At 38.7% G+C, this 16,552-nt stretch overlaps 2 protein-coding genes across 3 annotated transcripts; one reads left to right on the top strand and one right to left on the bottom strand.

The window, feature by feature from the left end:
- Window positions 1–804: 804 nt before the first annotated feature.
- LOC117394023 (chemokine XC receptor 1-like) lies at window positions 805–1,981 on the bottom strand. Its single transcript, XM_033992036.2, has 2 exons — window positions 1,936–1,981; window positions 805–1,831 (listed from the first exon to the last, which is right to left on the bottom strand). The coding sequence occupies exon 2, from the start codon at window positions 1,813–1,815 to the stop codon at window positions 805–807; it is 1,011 nt and encodes a 336-aa protein (XP_033847927.2). The 5' UTR covers window positions 1,816–1,831; window positions 1,936–1,981.
- A 658-nt stretch (window positions 1,982–2,639) lies between these two features.
- Window positions 2,640–16,358, top strand: fyco1a (FYVE and coiled-coil domain autophagy adaptor 1a). Of its 2 annotated transcripts, none has more exons than XM_033992029.2 (18): window positions 2,640–2,698; window positions 3,305–3,416; window positions 3,758–3,864; window positions 3,980–4,105; window positions 4,187–4,293; window positions 4,396–4,539; window positions 4,623–4,713; window positions 4,979–7,408; window positions 7,485–7,577; window positions 7,886–8,004; window positions 8,146–8,313; window positions 8,563–8,715; window positions 8,799–9,022; window positions 9,114–9,252; window positions 9,632–9,724; window positions 9,802–10,012; window positions 15,160–15,269; window positions 15,363–15,710. In XM_033992029.2, exons 2-18 carry the CDS (start codon window positions 3,356–3,358, stop codon window positions 15,436–15,438), a joined length of 4,452 nt encoding a protein of 1,483 aa, XP_033847920.1. In that variant the 5' UTR covers window positions 2,640–2,698; window positions 3,305–3,355; the 3' UTR covers window positions 15,439–15,710. The 2 variants fall into 2 exon arrangements, with proteins under 2 accessions (XP_033847920.1, XP_033847921.1); XM_033992030.2 differs by having other exon boundaries at window positions 2,660–2,698; window positions 3,302–3,416; window positions 15,363–16,358.
- Window positions 16,359–16,552: the final 194 nt, after the last annotated feature.

Raw genomic sequence — 16,552 nt, 5'->3', positions numbered from 1 at the left:
TTCCCCTCAGGGATAAATAAAGATAACACATATTATTAATAAATATTGATTAACTGGATTGCTTTGTAGCAGTCCGGCAGTCAGCCAATCTGGTTGAATCTATGCAAAGGAAGAGATGCTGGATATGATTAATGCTCTCACAAATGAAATTCAGAATCAAAATGAACAAGATAAAGTTGCTTTAGTCATTTTTGCTGATGTATTCTATATGAAGTCTGTGTAAACCCTCAGTCATCCAGGTCTGACCCATAGCAAAAGACAAAGTTTAAATTAAACGATTTGTCCAGCTGATAGATTTAAACTTCGCCTTTTGCTTTCTACATGAATTAAACTTTATACAACTTTCTATAATATTATTAATATTATTATCACAAATTAATCTCATAAAGCATGACATCACAACATTGAACATATGCCTGTCACAATACTTACTATATCGACTTATCATTCATTCATTCATTTTTGTTGTAATACGATCAGATTTGAATAAATACATTTTATGGCTAATTATTGTTTCAGTCTGCTATTTATTTGTTGCAGCTCATGTATTTTAATAATGTCATCTATTTTTAAATTGGTTTACTGGGATTATCGTACTTTGTGTCAGGGGCAAAAAATTGTTCAAAATATTATTGTTTATTGTGATATTTCTCTGTACTCCTCTGTATATCGTGCTTCAAAATGTGTTATTGTGACAGGCATGATTGAACATCGAATGAAATCTAATTTAAAAATATTGAATACCAAATATTTTTTAATTCATAAAAATGTGCAGTCATTTAAAACAAAAGCTATACCAGTTCACTAGTACATTGATCCTTGGGAGTTTGGATTCTCCATTTTCACTGGCTGCTCTTCATTCACAGTTTTACGGGTGAAGAAACAACACAACACTGATTTCAAGTGGCTCCTAAATTTCTCACCAACAAAAGCATAAAACACAGGGTTCAAGCAGCAGTGGGAGAAGGCGACCAGGCGAGAAAAACAAAATGCATACTCCAAATAGATGGCTGCTTGACACTCGTGAAATGGTGGAACTAAATGATTTTCTAAAATTTTCAGAAAGATGACCACATTATACGGGATCCAGCCGATGTAGAATACTGTGACAATCGAGAAAACTAACTTCACTGCTCTGTTTTTGGTCTTATGCTGGGTCTGTTTTATTTTAGATAGGATCTGAATGTAACAGAAAGCCATCACTGCAAAAGCGACCAGGAAGAAAATGTTTTGTTGAAAAGTTGTGATGGTCTGCCACGCCTGTGTTTCATAACTGCAACTTGAGGTATCGTTTTCATCTGGACTAACCATGACAGTAGTGTGGAGGAGAGAGGGTAAGGCCGCCACGATACTTAACATCCACATAAAAACACTGACCAAAATTCCAGTGTGCTTCTTTTGGTTGTTCAAGTCACTGAAATGGTGAACCACAACAATGTATCTATAGATTGTCATCACAGTCAGGAAGAGCACGCTACTGTAAAATCCAGTGAAGAAGACAAAAGACACTATTTTACAAACTGCCTCAGAGAAAACCCACCCATATACATGGTAGATGGCCCAGAAGGGGAGACAGGTGGTGAATACAAGGTCAGAAATGGCCAGGTTGAGGATAAAAATATTTGTGAGAGACTTGACATTTTCGTACAAAGCCAAGATTACTAGGACCAGGATGTTTCCAGCAAGGCTCAGGGTGATGACAAGTGCGAAGAAAGCTGGGATGGCAAAGGATTCAAACTGTACCACGTCCTGGTTCTCACATATTTCGTCTTCCATTTCATAAGAGCTGTTCAGATCTTGCATTGTCATGGCCATTTTGCAAATCAAGACTCTAGAGTTTTTTTTAAAATAAAAAATCCAAATAAATAGGCAAATATTTAAGTATTCAAGTAGCTTATCTTCAAGATATATTATGATTGGTAATTGGTAACTTACCTGTTGTTTAAAGAGATGGCTTCGTGTAGACTATGTGGTGGCAGTGTGTATCACAATTGATCATGAACATGGCTTCAGGTAGTGTTTTCTGTTCCTGTTCTGTGGAAGATTCTTTATACAGTCTATGGTGGAAGACAAATGTTTTTAAATGTGTGTGTGTGTGGGGTGTGTGTGTGTGTGTGTGGGGGGGGGGGGCAGAATCAGAAGACTTGACTCACAAACTAGGAACTTACTGCGGTGATAAAGTGCAACATAAAAACACACTGAATAAATACAAATACAAATAAGGGCATGCACAGAGTTAAAAAGATATGCTTAAACATAAAATAAAAGGTAGAAAATATATACAACAGCAGCATCAGAACAACAGTGCAAACATAAAGCTTATTAAAGTGACCGGTATATAAAGTGTCCAGTTTTGTGCAGATTTCTCTCTCTCTCTCTATATATATATATATATATATATATATATATATATATATATATATATATAGAGAGAGAGAGAGAGAGAGAGAGAGAGAGAGAGAGAGAGATTTCCAGGTATGAACGTTCCTGTAGAAATTGTCACTGACGATCACATGACACTAGTGTTTACTCCACATACCAACCGAACATATAGTTTTAAGGTCCCACCTACTTGCTTGTTTATCATTGGTCCATAGTCCATTCCTCGCCTTCTGATTGGACAGAGCAGGAAAATTGGAACAACAAGTTTGATGGCGCTATCAAATGTCTTGGATTGTTATGGATTTACCCGTAAAAAGTATGTCACCGTTTGTATTTCCTTGTCTTTTGTTCTTGTTTAGTATTAAACGTAGTCTTTGCATGCAAAAGCTCTCTTTTTTGATAAGAACAGTTTTAAAGATTGACAACTCCGGTCAAAACCTTTGTTATAATGTTAAAGTAGTCCACACAACCAGAAGGCACAAAGTAAGAAGTGAAAGTTTGGTAGTTAGGTTTTTATTGCGTCCATGTCAGTAGATATTTGTACATTTCACTTGATGATTGAAGATCAATACTTCGGTAATTTCTCTAAGTGTTTGACATATAGGTTTTTGCTAATTTTAAGGACTTACCCTTAAGTTATTTTCTTTTGTTTTCCCAAATTGAATACATGCTTATTACATTGTAATAACCCAATATTATGTTGAATTAACTTACTCAAACTATACACTAATTGCTGACTTCTTGCAGAGATGTATCAGCTACAAGAAAACATCATACAAAACTGCATAACATGTGTTAAATATATACATGTTTTTAAAGAAAAGTAGTCCTACATTCCCCATCACTGTAGCGCTGCTGAAATGTCACTGAACTCTCAATGTATTTTGTCCCTGTTTGATCTTGATTTCTTCTGATTCAGCAGAGTGGATGTGACTCTTTGACCCCCTGTTGCCAGAGAGACTGCGGTGGGACCATGGCTTCAGGGGCTACAGCCGTAGAGAGCCAACTCCAGAGGATTATCCGAGATCTGCATGGTGAGCTAACCTTATGGGTGCATGTTGATTAGTTAAATATGTTGTAGGACAAGGATCATGCAAAGAAAAAAGGTAGATTTCACTAAATGGACACTCGTGATGGGTGGACACCTGTGAATAGTGTCCTTCCAGTTTATACAGTGGCATACGAGGCAGGTTTGGATTTTATGTGCCAGCTGCATTGTAAAAGAATTGCAGTGGTGTGTTGGTAGCTGTTTACTCTGGATTTTTAGTGATACAATACTATTAAGTTGTTTGTTATATGACATTCAGTCATGTATTTCATTTGTTTTTAGCCAGCAATGTGCAAGGATTTTAGCTCATTGCTCTTGTGTTTTCAGATTCTGTTGCTGAATTAGCCAAGGAGTGCAGTGAAAGTGGGGAGCCAGTTACAGATGACAGCACCAACCTCCACAAATTCTCCTACAAACTAGAGTACCTCTTACAGGTACATTAAACTTTCAGTAGGCAATTGACCTTGAAACATACAAATAAAATATTAATAAAATATTAGAATTCATTGTCATTTTTAGTTACATTTGGAAAGTCTCTTTATGTTTTAGTTTGGCCAAAAGGAGAAAACCACACTTCTTGGCACAAAAAAAGATTATTGGGATTACTTTGTTGACTGTCTGGCCAAAATTAAAGGAGCCAATGATGGGATCCGCTTTGTCAAATCAATCACTGAAGTAAGTAAAATATACAATACAATTTATATATTTTTATTTACAGGAATGTATGTTAATTTACTTTATTTGTTTGTTTCACAGCTAAAAACATCTGTGGGAAAGGGACGTGCCTTTATTCGCTACTCTCTGGTACACCAACGACTGGCTGACACTCTGCAACAGTGTTTAATGAACCAGAGAGTGACAAGGTACAGATTATTACTACTTTCCTTTTTGTGGCTCAGAGCCTCCATTGCTTGTCTACTACCCCATGGCTACAATTCTGTGTCCTTTATTCTTTTTCCTCTCAGTGACTGGTACTATTCACGAAGTCCCTTCCTGAAAGCTCAGCTCAGTGCTGACATCATTAGTCACCTGTATGAACTCAATGACGTGCAGTTTGATGTAGCTTCCAGAGGTCACGACCTTGATGCAGCCTGGCCCACTTTTGCCAGGTGGAAAAAACATTTTAGAGTTGTACAGTTACCATGTTTTGACAAATAGATGAAGTAATTATAATAATCTTTTTTATAATTAGGAGGGCTCTAAATGCAAACTCTCCCAGCCATACATGGAAACCACCAAGTCGTAGCTCCAGCATTAATAGTTTGGCAAGCAACTACTCACAGGTATTTTTTTGGTACCATTTTATAACTATACCTTAATTTGCCTTAAGAAAGCATAAGCAATTAATGAGTACTTAATTAAAGGGTAAGGGTTTGGAATTGAAGTATTAATTAAGTAGTTACTAAGCCTGAATCATTCTTCATCAAGTATTTGTTTAAAATGAATTACCGGTAAATCTTTGTTCATGCTTTATTAAAAGGGTACTTATTATAAAGTGTTAATTTATTTTTTATGAACAGAGTCAGTAATTCACTCTTTTTTTTGTAGCAACCGGGCGATTTCTCCTGTAGCATTGACTTTGGTCATGGTTTACTCAATGAACTCAATGAGTCGCTACCTCCGTGCAGTGAAGATGCCAGCACCATTGATGAGCTGCGCCTTGAACTTGACCAGTCTGAGCTGAAGATGCGAGAACTCTTAAACAAAGTCCAGCAAATGGCCGAGCAAGAGGTTGAACTAAGAGGGGTTGTAGAAGACCTCCAGAGACAGTTGGACATATCCCTAACTGCCCAGGAGAACCAGCAAGTCGAACTCAAAAATGTGCGTGGAAGAGAGGACACCCTGTCCAGAGAAATTGAAGCTATTAGGAATGTGGAAAAGGTCCGGGAGGCAGAACACTACCAGCTTCAGGAGAAAATGGCCGCAGCTGAATCCAAGAACATAGAGCTTTTAGCCAAGTTAGATGGAGTCTTAAATGAAAAAGGACACCAGGCTGCTAGCTTCTTTGACTCAGCACAAAAGATACATGAATTACTTGACAAGTTAAAAGAAGCAGAGAAAGGGAAGATGGATGCTGTGGCTGAGATGGAGGAGAAGAAAAGACTGAATGAAAGATTAGAAGAGGAGCTAAAGTTGAAAACTATTATAGTAAAAGATTGTGAAACAAAACTAGAAGATGTGGTTATGTCTAAAGCAAAATTGGATGTTCAGCTGAAGGAACAAAAATGTGCTATGGATAACCTACAAGGAGCCTTAATGCTAAAAGAGAAGGAGACAAGTAATTTACAGATGCAACTTTTGGACCTCCAAAAAATGATAGAAAAACAAGAAAATGAGATGAAGAAGACGAGGGAGAAATTTGAAAAAGAAAATTGTGATATCAAAGAGCAGCTTGAGAGTAAAGGTGAAGAGTTAGTTACCAGCGTTAATACATTACAAGAGTTACAAACCAAGAATCAAGTCCTGACCACAGACAAGGAAAAACTTACCACTGACCTTGCCAACATGGAAATGAATGTAAAGGAACATGCTGCAAAGAATGAGGAATATAAAGTAGAGTGTGGAAATCTAATGGAGTTTAATGAGAAACTACAGGCTACAGTGAGAAAAAATGAAGAACAGGTGAAGGAGATGATGAGACACCAGGCTGAACTTGAGGCTCAGTTGGCTGGTTTAAGAGCCTCAGAAAAGCAACTCAGAGGTCAACTGGATGACACTAAGATGACGGTGGATGAGAAAGAAAAACGGTTACGTGAGGAGAACCGGGAGCTGGATGAACACCTACAGCGTGCAAATATGGCCGCCAAAATGTCAGAGTCCACAGTCAAACGTTTGGAGCAGGACAACCAAGCACTCAAAGAAGAACAAAAATCTGTAAACGCCGCTCTCAGTCGCATGCAAGCTGACTTGAAGCATGTGCATGGGCAGATAAGTGGTTTAGAAAATAACTTGGAAGCCTCTCATAAGAAGGAACAGGCTTTGCACAGTCAGCTACAAACCAGTGAGTCACAGTTAGACCACAACAAGAAGGAAATCAGTGAACTTGTAAAAAAAGTTAAAATATTAGAGAGAAATAAGAAGGAGCTTGAAAAGGCAAAAGCTGATGCAGAGGCGACTATAGTTAAACAAATGGAAATGATGGAATGTGTCACTTCTGAGAAACAGGCTATTGAAAAATCACAATTTGAGAAGAGCACAGCCCAAGCCAAACAAAACCAGGAAGTAACTAGTAAACTTAATTTAGTAGAAGAGCAATTGGATGTAAGTATGAAGGAAGTATCCAGGTTGCAAGCAGAGATACTGGACTTAAGAGTGCAGGTGCAAAGAAGCGAAGAGGAAAAACTGAAGTCCCAAGCACAACTGGAGATGACTGAGGCCCAGAGAAACGAGCTGAGGACACTGACTGAAAAATTAAAGGCTACAATTGAAGCACTAAACCAGAAACATGTTGAAGAGCTGATGGAATGCAAAAAGAAGGAGGAGGCATTGATCAAAGAACGGGACAAGGAATTGGGTAACAGTGCTGAGTTGGCCTCCACGCTAGCTGATGTACACGAAGAGGTTTCCATGCTAAAGGAAGAAAATGAGCGATTGGTTTTAGAAAATAGTGACACACGGGAAGGACTGCACAGGGTGAACACAGAGATGGCAGAGATGGGCATGACAATATGCAAACTGAGTGCTGAAAAGGAGGAAGCCAGGGAGCAATGGGCTGCAGATGAGGTAAGGATAGAAGAGTTTGAAAAGGAGGTAGAGCGCTTTGGGGAATGCATGGATGAACTGCGAGAAGAAAATAAAATGCTTAAAGAGGAGCTGGCACAGATGGAGAAACTGCCAAAACGAATAAAGGAGCTACAGGACCAGTTGGAGAAAGCAAATAGCCAAGTACAAAGTCTGAAAAACTCCACCCGGGAGGAGGTGGAGGCTGTTAAGTTTCAGATGAGCTCAGAAAGCATGAATCATCAAGTACAAATAAAGGTGAGACACATGCTTCACCTGTGGCTTAAAGTTGTTGTAATCATGCTACAGTACAGCTGCTGTTTACTCATTACAGAGTTTAACAGAACAACTCAACAAGGTGAAAACGCAGCTACAGGAAGAGCAGAAGAGTGTCTCCAGTTTACAGAAACAAGTCTCACAGTTAGAGGTGAGTTTCACCATCACTGTAAAAAAGAAAGTTAAGTTAAAACTATGGAAGCAAATGCATAGGATTCAGATTTGTTTACAAACAATGCAAATCAGCTATAGGAGGTCACAAGGTAAACATGTTCTACCAGTCCTAAGCCAGAATATTTGAAGAGGATAACTTAAGAAAGGCCTCTTGTACAATATATTTATTTTTTTGACATTTTAAAATTTAGCTGAGTTTGGCTTTTCTTTTCACTATTAAATGGTGAACAGTAATGGGATCAACTCAGTGTTGGCCAATCGTTATAAATAATTTTGTCTTTGAAGGCTTTGAATGAGCAATATTTGCAGCTGACTGGAGAGAAAGATGCTCACATCACTAAAACAGAAATCACAATTCGTGACAATGACACTGAGATACAGCAACTTAGACATGAAGCACACAGGTGAGCTGGTATATATTTTAAATGTTTGTTAACTGTCTCTGCCCCCAGTGCCCCATTTATCTTTGTCAATAACGATTGTTTTGATTTACTGTGTACATATAACCTCAAAATGTAATAATAATAATAATTTACATCTATTAGTACTAAAGATGCCCATTTGGCTGCACAAGCCCTGTGTGATGAATTAAAGCACAAATTGGAGACGACCGAAGTCGACAAGCAAACCCAGATATTAAAGATGTCCGCTGAGATTGATGACCTTAACCGGACTAAAACCATTCTGGAGGAACGACTTATTGAGCTAATTAGGTATGATTGTTCTTTGTTTAAAAAGCCAAAATGTCATGGGTTTTCTATTCTTCTTTTATATAAAAAGCAGGTTAAATGCTCAAAATATAAACCCACAATATTTAAATGTCTACAAGACCTATCAGTGTTTTGTTGGTCTTGATAATACTTTATAATATTTTAATTTGGTTTGTACTCCACAGGAATGGTTTATGGCATGACATAACATCAATGTGCATTATAAATAATTTATTAATGTGTTGTTGATAGGGACAAAGATGCTCTGTGGCAGAAGACAGATGCTCTGGAATTTGAGCAGAAGCTGCGTTCAGAAGAGCGCTGGTGGCTTATGGATAAAGAGGCCACTCACTGTCTCGGCTGCCAGGGACAGTTTACCTGGTGGCTACGCAAACATCACTGCAGGTCATATATTATTATACATTTTCTTCACTATGTAATATGTATTACTAGTAATACTAAAATTTTTATGTTACACCCTTCTGTAGACTTTGTGGTCGTATTTTCTGCTATTACTGCAGCAACAACTTTGTAATGACGAAACAAAGTGGGAAAAAGGAGCGCTGTTGTAAAGACTGTTACAACCAACACAGTTCTGTGGTGGAGAGGTTCAGTGAGGCAGAATTGAGTCCTTCAGAAACCCAGGCTCCGTCACCTGGACCGGGACCTCAACCGTGTCCTGATGCAGCCCCGTCTATACCCACTCCCAGAGGTAAGAGCTGCAAACCACACAACTTTAAATATTCTCTCTAAAAAGACAAATGGCATTTGATTATAAATGTATTTATGTATCTCAATTTCAGACCCTACATACAAGTCTGATGATGGAATCTTTGACATAATCACTGAAGATGAAGTGCACAGAGTATATGACAGTGATGCTGCATCTCAAACCACCGCAGGCTCCTTGGATGGAGAACAGGCTCCCAGACTGCTCAATATGTGAGTTTAAGAACTCAAGCTCTCAAGCTCTGAGGATAAACTGTCTCGGTTCAATTAAATGAAAAAGCTGGGCTCTCCTTGCTGCTATACACCAAAAAGGTCAAGAACGTCAGTCTAGTTTTCTAAAGAAAAAGAGAACACGTTTTCCATCACTGGTTTTGTTCTCTAAAGTTTTGTGTTAATATGTAAGTATATCAGTAGTTTTGAGTAATATTCAGAATCATGCATCTTATATCATTAATTATGTGTGTTTTTAATATTTTGTTTTCAATAATAATCACAATATCTTGTACATAACACATAGTATATCTCCAACACACGTACGTATGACCTGTTTCTGTATGAACTCATTTATTATATTGAAATTTCTACAATACAGAAGCACAGGTGACGTGACCCCAGAGGAGGCAGAAGAACATATTCCCACTGTTCAAGATTCAGAGATTAATCTCCTCAAATCTGGAGAAGTCACGTATGTCTGATGACCTGTTGCCCTCTTTGCAGTTGTTAAAGTACAAAAATAATTACTTGTTTTTGCACAAATCACAGGATGGCTATTCCGTTCAGCATCGAAGACATTTCCCAATTTGGTGGTGGTTCCAGGGAACTGTTTATCAAATCGAGCAACTATAGTGTGATAACGGTTACTGTCTGTGACTGTGGAGCCACTATCAGCTGGATGTTTTCCTCTGAGCCAAAAAGCATTTCCTTTAGTGTGGTCCACCGAGAATCTACTGATACTCCCATAGAACAATCAAAGGTATTGACATACACAAGCTTTGAAGTGTAAATCTTTGTTTATTTTAAACATAATAATGTGCCTGTTGTGTTGAGTGTTTATCAAAAACATAACTGGAGTTTCTTCTGTATGATTCCTAATAATTATGCGTATCTGCCTCTTGTGACCACACCTTGTGGGTGTGGCTTAAGAGGTTAGAGCCTTGTCCACAAACCAAGTTCTCATTAAGTGTGCCCTTAGGCAGAACAATTCACCTTTGCGTACTATGAATGTGGTGTGTGTGTGATTGCCCATGATTGATTGGGCTAACTGTGTACATTGGCAGCCTTGCTTCCACCAGTCTGCCCCAGGGCAGGTGTGGCTACAACAATGGCTCACCACAGAGTGTGGTGTGAATAAATCATGACTACAGTGTAGAGCTTTGCGAGGCTTTGACAAGTGTTATTAGTTTTAAAAGGCTCATCATTGGGTGATAGTCTAGAAATGCTCCTCTGATTTTAAGCCGTTTCACCTCAGCAGTGCAAAACTGAGCTGAAAATAATAACTCCTTTCAGTTTTTTTATTGCCTGAAAATACTTGGTTTGGTGGAGTTGCCAGCTTGTTTCCATGGAGACTGCAAAGTTTACATGTAGGAGAGGGTTTTAGGTTTCAAACCCTCCACCTAAAAACCTAAATCCAAGGAGTTCCCCTTTATCAACAAAAAGTTTTTTATTAAAGTACTTAAAATTATTAAGCTTACCTGTCTCTCAACACAGAAACTAATGAACAATGTGTAAGCACATCAATGATCGTACAAGTTTGGGTTTCCTCAGAGCACCATCCAGGTACAGATCAGCTCGTTTGTGCACTTTTAGACACCCAGAGTGACACAGAGTGTTAATTGACAGTGTCTTAACTTTGTCAAGGCCAAGTCCACCCCCGTAAGGTTAAAGCTCTCCATATTGCCTGGTAAAGATGTTGTTATGTCAAGTAAACTTGTCTCAGTTCTCATAGTAAGAGGCTACAACTTCCCTAAAGTGTTTGAACTTGTGCACACACCTGTGAAACAGCAAGGCAATGGAACCATCTCAAGGTTATAGTAAATGAGATTCCTTCACAGCTAGAATGTGAATTTGTTCTGTTAAGTGGCTATAATTGTTCCAAGGCAATGGCTCTAATGTTGTGTTCGGACTGCAGCTTCAGGGCTGTCAAGTTTACATGCAAAGTCTATTGCGTCTAGACCATGCTGTGTTTCTTTGGCGTGTTTTCAAGCGTCAGAGCGACATGAATGTAGCACTGACTAGGCACATCTTGAGCATCGATCTATTAAAATAACTGCTAGCTTAGAGCTATTTCAATTTGGATTAGTGGCCACTCATTGGTACTACAATGAAAGGATTTTGAGATGCTGTATGATACTGAGTTCAGACTGGTGTCAGGGAATCGTGTTTACATGCAGTCTACACCATGTACAAGCATCTAGACAATCTTGTGTTTCTGCAGTGCATTTTCAAGCATCAATGTGGCACGAATCTAGAGTTGACGTGGGACATCTTGAGTGTTCATGAGTTGGACTCTTTGTTCGCGTGTCTAAATTGTCAGATGCCAGTTGAAAAAGCTGAACTTTTGAAAGACATCAGCTACAAACTAGTGGCAGCTTAATTAAGATGAGCACACCAGCTAGCCTAAGGCTCGTCATGGACCCAGACACGCCGCCACGGAGCCGATCACCTCCATTGATGGGTTTTATGTAATAAATACATTAAAGCCACTCGCTCAACCTGGTCTGCCATTGTTCACAAAGACACAGGGAAGACAAAATATCCAAAGGCACTCGCAGATTGTAATGGATGCCCTGCATCAAGTATTTTTCTCCTCATGCGTCCTCGACGTCTGCGCCTCGGAGGCGTCAAACGCGTTTTGACACTGCAGTCTGAACTGCACGTCTAACGCATCAGACACCATATTTGAAAAGCTGAACTTTTGGCATTTAACATGCTGTGTCAAACAAAAGACTATGCTCCAGTGACATAACAACAAAGGGGAGGAAAAAGTTACTAAGCGATGCTAAGAGCCCGCTCCCTACTTAGCCAGCGGTGGAAAGGGCATTACCTTCAACAACCTGGCTCCTTATTGCCTCTTTGGTTGCTATGATACTCGCGGTCACAACTTGGCTCTAAATAATAACTAGCGTCAATGAGCCTCATGTGACTGCAGCCAAAAGCTATTGGTGATGTCACCCTACTTCAGTCCACTTCTTCATGCAGTCTATGTTTGCACAGCATTGGGCTGGAATACGATAGACCCTACAGTATCTGAGCTGTGACACTTTAAGCAGATCCACAGTATGTCATAGAGTCACGGTCTCGAAGTGACTCTCTTTAAATTTCTTTGAATTAGCTTATGGCCAGGCCAGTTAGGAGCAGAATTAAAACCTGCAGATTGAGTTCAACAGCCTTAGGAGCAGCTATGCTGTTTTTGAATGATGAGAAGGAGGGTTTAAGGACAGGGGATGCTTTTCTGTTTCTGTTGGTTACATCAGTTATCATGTTTAGCCCTAACAGGCAACTGCAGTTGGGATTTTGGGATTTACAAAAATAAATTGAATCGACTCCGGCGGATGCTCTCAAAATTTTCGAGTCTTGACTTCAAGGGTGATTCTAAGGACAACAGGTCAGGGTCACAGGACAACTATTGTCTTTTCAAAAGACTCAATACGTCAAGATCATGAGTCCGGTTATAGAATATAGTGACGCAGAGGAAGTGCATAGTGAGGCCAAAGAAGGAGAAAAGTGGTACATTCCCCACTACAGGATTTATCAACCCCAAGAGTTGTATTTGACCCACATACAAAGGAATAATCGCTTGCTGTCATGCCCCAACTTGTTAAACAATCTAATCAGGGTTTTGTTCAGATTTAGAAGACATTGAGTTGCATTGCTATGTGACACTGAAAAAGTGTATTAAGCTGACTATTTCAGTTCTTTATGGTGGAAAAACAGCAACCTGAACAGCATCTCGCTAAAGAGAAGACTCTGTTTCCCTTTGCTTCATAGTTCATCATGAAGGATTTCTATGTGGACAAAGGCAAAATACAACAGCCTAACAAGCACTGCAAGCATAAAGGAAGCCATTGAACTGGAATCGGAGGCTCAGACACTGCTCCAATGACAAGGCATGGCACCTTGTCCACTACTGCATCTCTTTACGATGCAGGTAAAAGAATGCTCCAAGGCAATGGTTGAGATAATCCCCTTCCCTCTGAACTAAGGCCAGTGTGGGAGGCTACTTCAATAATGAAGCATGCCATATTCAGACCTTTGTGTAACACTCCTTCCTAGCAGTGGAGATATGTTCCTTCAGGTCAAAACCCAGAGTTTCCATTGCAAGACCGGTTTACAGACTGGTTTAAAAGGCCACAGTTTCTATGTGATAAAGAAATGCTTCCTGCTGCAGATGTTAAAATGGACATTCCCCTCGGAGATCCAGAGCTCAGAAAGGTATAAGCACTGAACACTCTCAAAACAGAAGACTCAAGCTTACCAGACAAGCTGATCAAGCCATAGCTCGATTCATTTGCTTGTCCAAGAAAGACAAGACAGCAAGCCACTGCACAGTACAAGAAAGGGAAAAAGCCCAAAGTGTTATTCTAAAGGACCTACTAGATAATTTCTATGCAGAAGAGAGAAACATGCTCAGAAATGGCAAGGCACTTCCTCATAAAAGTAAACTGTATCAGATTGATGCTTTTCCTGATAACGATGGACTCCTTAAGGTGAAAAATGAATCTTTCTTAACTACTTTGAAACACCAAGTCATAGTCCCAAAGAATCATCAAGTCACTAAATAGTTAATAATAAACACGCCTTTGCTGCAGAAATGGCCAGATGCTTCATTGGACTCCACTGTTTCATAACAATAAGAGAACCAGTAAGAGAAATAAGGTGCAATCAAGGAACCAACTTTATTGGATCTAAAATTGAACTGCAGGAACAAACAGACTCTGACCGACTTAACACATTTTTAGATGAGAAGAAGTTTGATTTCATTATTCACACTACACATTCAAGCCATACAGGAGGCATACAGGAAAGACAAATAAGGACAATTAGATTTTTTTTCGCTTAACAGCATCACTTTAATCAGGCAGAATGGATGATGCATTTCTAAGGACATTCTTCTGCGAGGCAATGGCTATTGTAAACAGTGGACCTCTCACAGTGGAAATTCTAAGTGCCCCCTCCAGGTAAGGTCATCAGAGAGGACATGCACACATCTCCCTAGTATTGCAGCAAAGCAGAAATGGCACACTCTGAGGAGAAACTCGAAAGTTGTCATGGAAAAGGCGCCCCATTTACCTCGCAGTGAATGGAGATTAGCATAAGTAATGAACACAGTGTAGGACACACTCATAAGAAAAGTGACGCTTTATTATGGAGAAAAGAAGACTGCAAAGAGACATTCTTCAGGAAAGTCGATTGTGGATCACCTGGTGTGAAAACTGGTTCTGCGACAGACTGAGTAACCATATTCTAAGTTGAAGTTTATTTTGCAACAAAGTTTCTGTTGGTTAAAGTAAAGTAAAGCAAAAGTTAACGTGCAAACAATGGTTCAGTAGTTGATGTCGGAAGAAGGTTAGTATAAATCAGTATTGTGAAGTGTGTTTATCCTGTAGTTCACGTTTTTTGCAAGGTATATTAGGTATATGCAGTTTATTTTTCACCCATTAGAAGGAGCCAGTGTGCTTTGTTGATGTATAAAATGCTCAAGTTAACGCAATGCAATTTAAATGTGTAAATTAATGTTTTACATACACAACAATTATAATACATAGCAATTATATAGCACTCATGTAGAGATTGTGAAAAGGTAATAAATAAGGTGTCATAATTTACAGTATTGGCAGTTCATGTAAGCTCAATACATATGGTAAAAGTGTAAATGTCACTCACTGTAAAAACTAAGTATATGTTATTTGATTTCTTATAAATGTGTTCAGCAAAAGTTTCGCACCATCAGTTTGATAGACCGTCTTTTAAACTGGGGATGCCACAGTACCAACACATCCTGTCTCTGTTTCGTCTCCTTGTTTATTTTTAGTTACTTGAAAAAAATAATTTGGTAAATGGCAACCTTTTTATAACAACAGTATGTTTCACTTCACAGTGTTGTTTCTGTTCTGCTTTCAGGTCCTGATTCCTCTCACTCGCTGTAATTCACATAAAGAGACTGTTCAGGGACAACTGAAAGTGCGACACCCTGGCCTCTACACCCTCATCTTTGACAACTCTTTTTCTCGGTACTGGATTTCAGCTTTAATTTTTCGTAACTGTATTATTTATGGATGACCTGGCTGGTTTATGAATCCACTAATCAAAAATATCCCCCACAGGTTTATTTCTAAAAAGGTTTTCTACCATCTGACCATGGAGCAGCCCATAGTCTATGATGGAAGTGACATTCCCTGAAGCTACAAGATGTGTCCCCACTCAGTGCATTATACACTTCATGGGAAATCTCAGGAGAAGACTTTTTTTATCTGCAATATCTTAAAACTGATTTGATTTTGATCATTTCTTCTGTTTTATGTTATGATCCCTTTGCTTTAAACATTTTTAATTGGGGGAGTTTGGAGCTTATTTTATTTGTAGTCATCAACAAACTGAAAATACATATGTTGTAGTAATTGCATGTTCTTCGTGTTTTCCTCACGTGTAAGTCAGGTGGTGTTATTTCACTAATTTACCCTGTGAAACTTGTCAGTTCAAAATTGGATTTTTTTAAAAAGTGGTTTAATTTTTCAATGACACGTTTTGTTTTGTTTTTTGCATAAGTCCTATTTATTAGTTAATAGTAATTACCATAGTAGCCTGTTTAAGTAAATGTATTTTCAGTGCCAGTGTGCTGTTACACAGTACTATCACTGCCTAAGTTCAGAGAACGTGTGTACATGGGCACGTTCTCTTAAAGTGCCTTTAATGTAATCACCAGTGAGTTGTGTTTTGCGTATTCTTGCATTGTTAATGGACAGACACACCTGTTTGGGTGCACTATTGCAATTATTAATTATTTAACTGATCTATATAGGCATTTGTACACATAGGCTATGGTTGTACAATATTTTTGACTTAATACTTATATAAGGGTATGGATTTTAGGGTAAGTTTAAAAAAAAGTTTTTTGAAGCATTCTTGCACAGCAATAAGACTATCCTATTACACTAATGAAGGGCTTTTACCTATAAAATGCTGAATGTTGATTTTTATTTTTTTTTACAAAGCAATGAAATGGTCAACACATTTAGATTGTTTTTCTACTGTTTTGATCAGAGTGTTCTAACCATGTGTCTGTTTTTTCGCTTATAAATAAAGAGAAATGCTGCTGTTTTTGTGAATGCAGACCTTTTTCTTCAGTGGCGCATTTGTGAAGTTGGGGCGACACAGTGCGGTACATGCGCTCAACCTGCGACACTTGAGTGGTTTTTAAGTGTGATTTTTAATTCTTGTCTCGTTTCAACAGTGTTAGGCTACTTGAGCTGATCGCCTCCATTCCTTCTCTTTGAATTGTTTACTCCTCCAATCA

This window comes from Periophthalmus magnuspinnatus, chromosome 4 (assembly GCF_009829125.3).
Source record: "Periophthalmus magnuspinnatus isolate fPerMag1 chromosome 4, fPerMag1.2.pri, whole genome shotgun sequence".
Classification (NCBI taxonomy): Eukaryota; Metazoa; Chordata; class Actinopteri; order Gobiiformes; family Gobiidae; genus Periophthalmus; species Periophthalmus magnuspinnatus.
Note: the sequence above shows the minus strand (reverse complement) of the source record. Positions and strands in the feature narration are given on the sequence as shown.

What these genes read in the sequence shown, in the direction of transcription:
- LOC117394023 (XM_033992036.2), bottom strand. Translation starts at nt 1,815, where the DNA reads ATGGCCATGACAATGCAAGATCTGAACAGCTCTTATGAAATGGAAGAC.
- fyco1a (XM_033992030.2), top strand. Translation starts at nt 3,356, where the DNA reads ATGGCTTCAGGGGCTACAGCCGTAGAGAGCCAACTCCAGAGGATTATC. An exon ending in GATTATCCGAGATCTGCATG is followed by an intron (nt 3,417 to 3,757) that starts GTGAGCTAACCT and finishes TTGTGTTTTCAG; the next exon opens with ATTCTGTTGCTGAATTAGCC. An exon ending in TTTGACAACTCTTTTTCTCG is followed by an intron (nt 15,270 to 15,362) that starts GTACTGGATTTC and finishes TATCCCCCACAG; the next exon opens with GTTTATTTCTAAAAAGGTTT.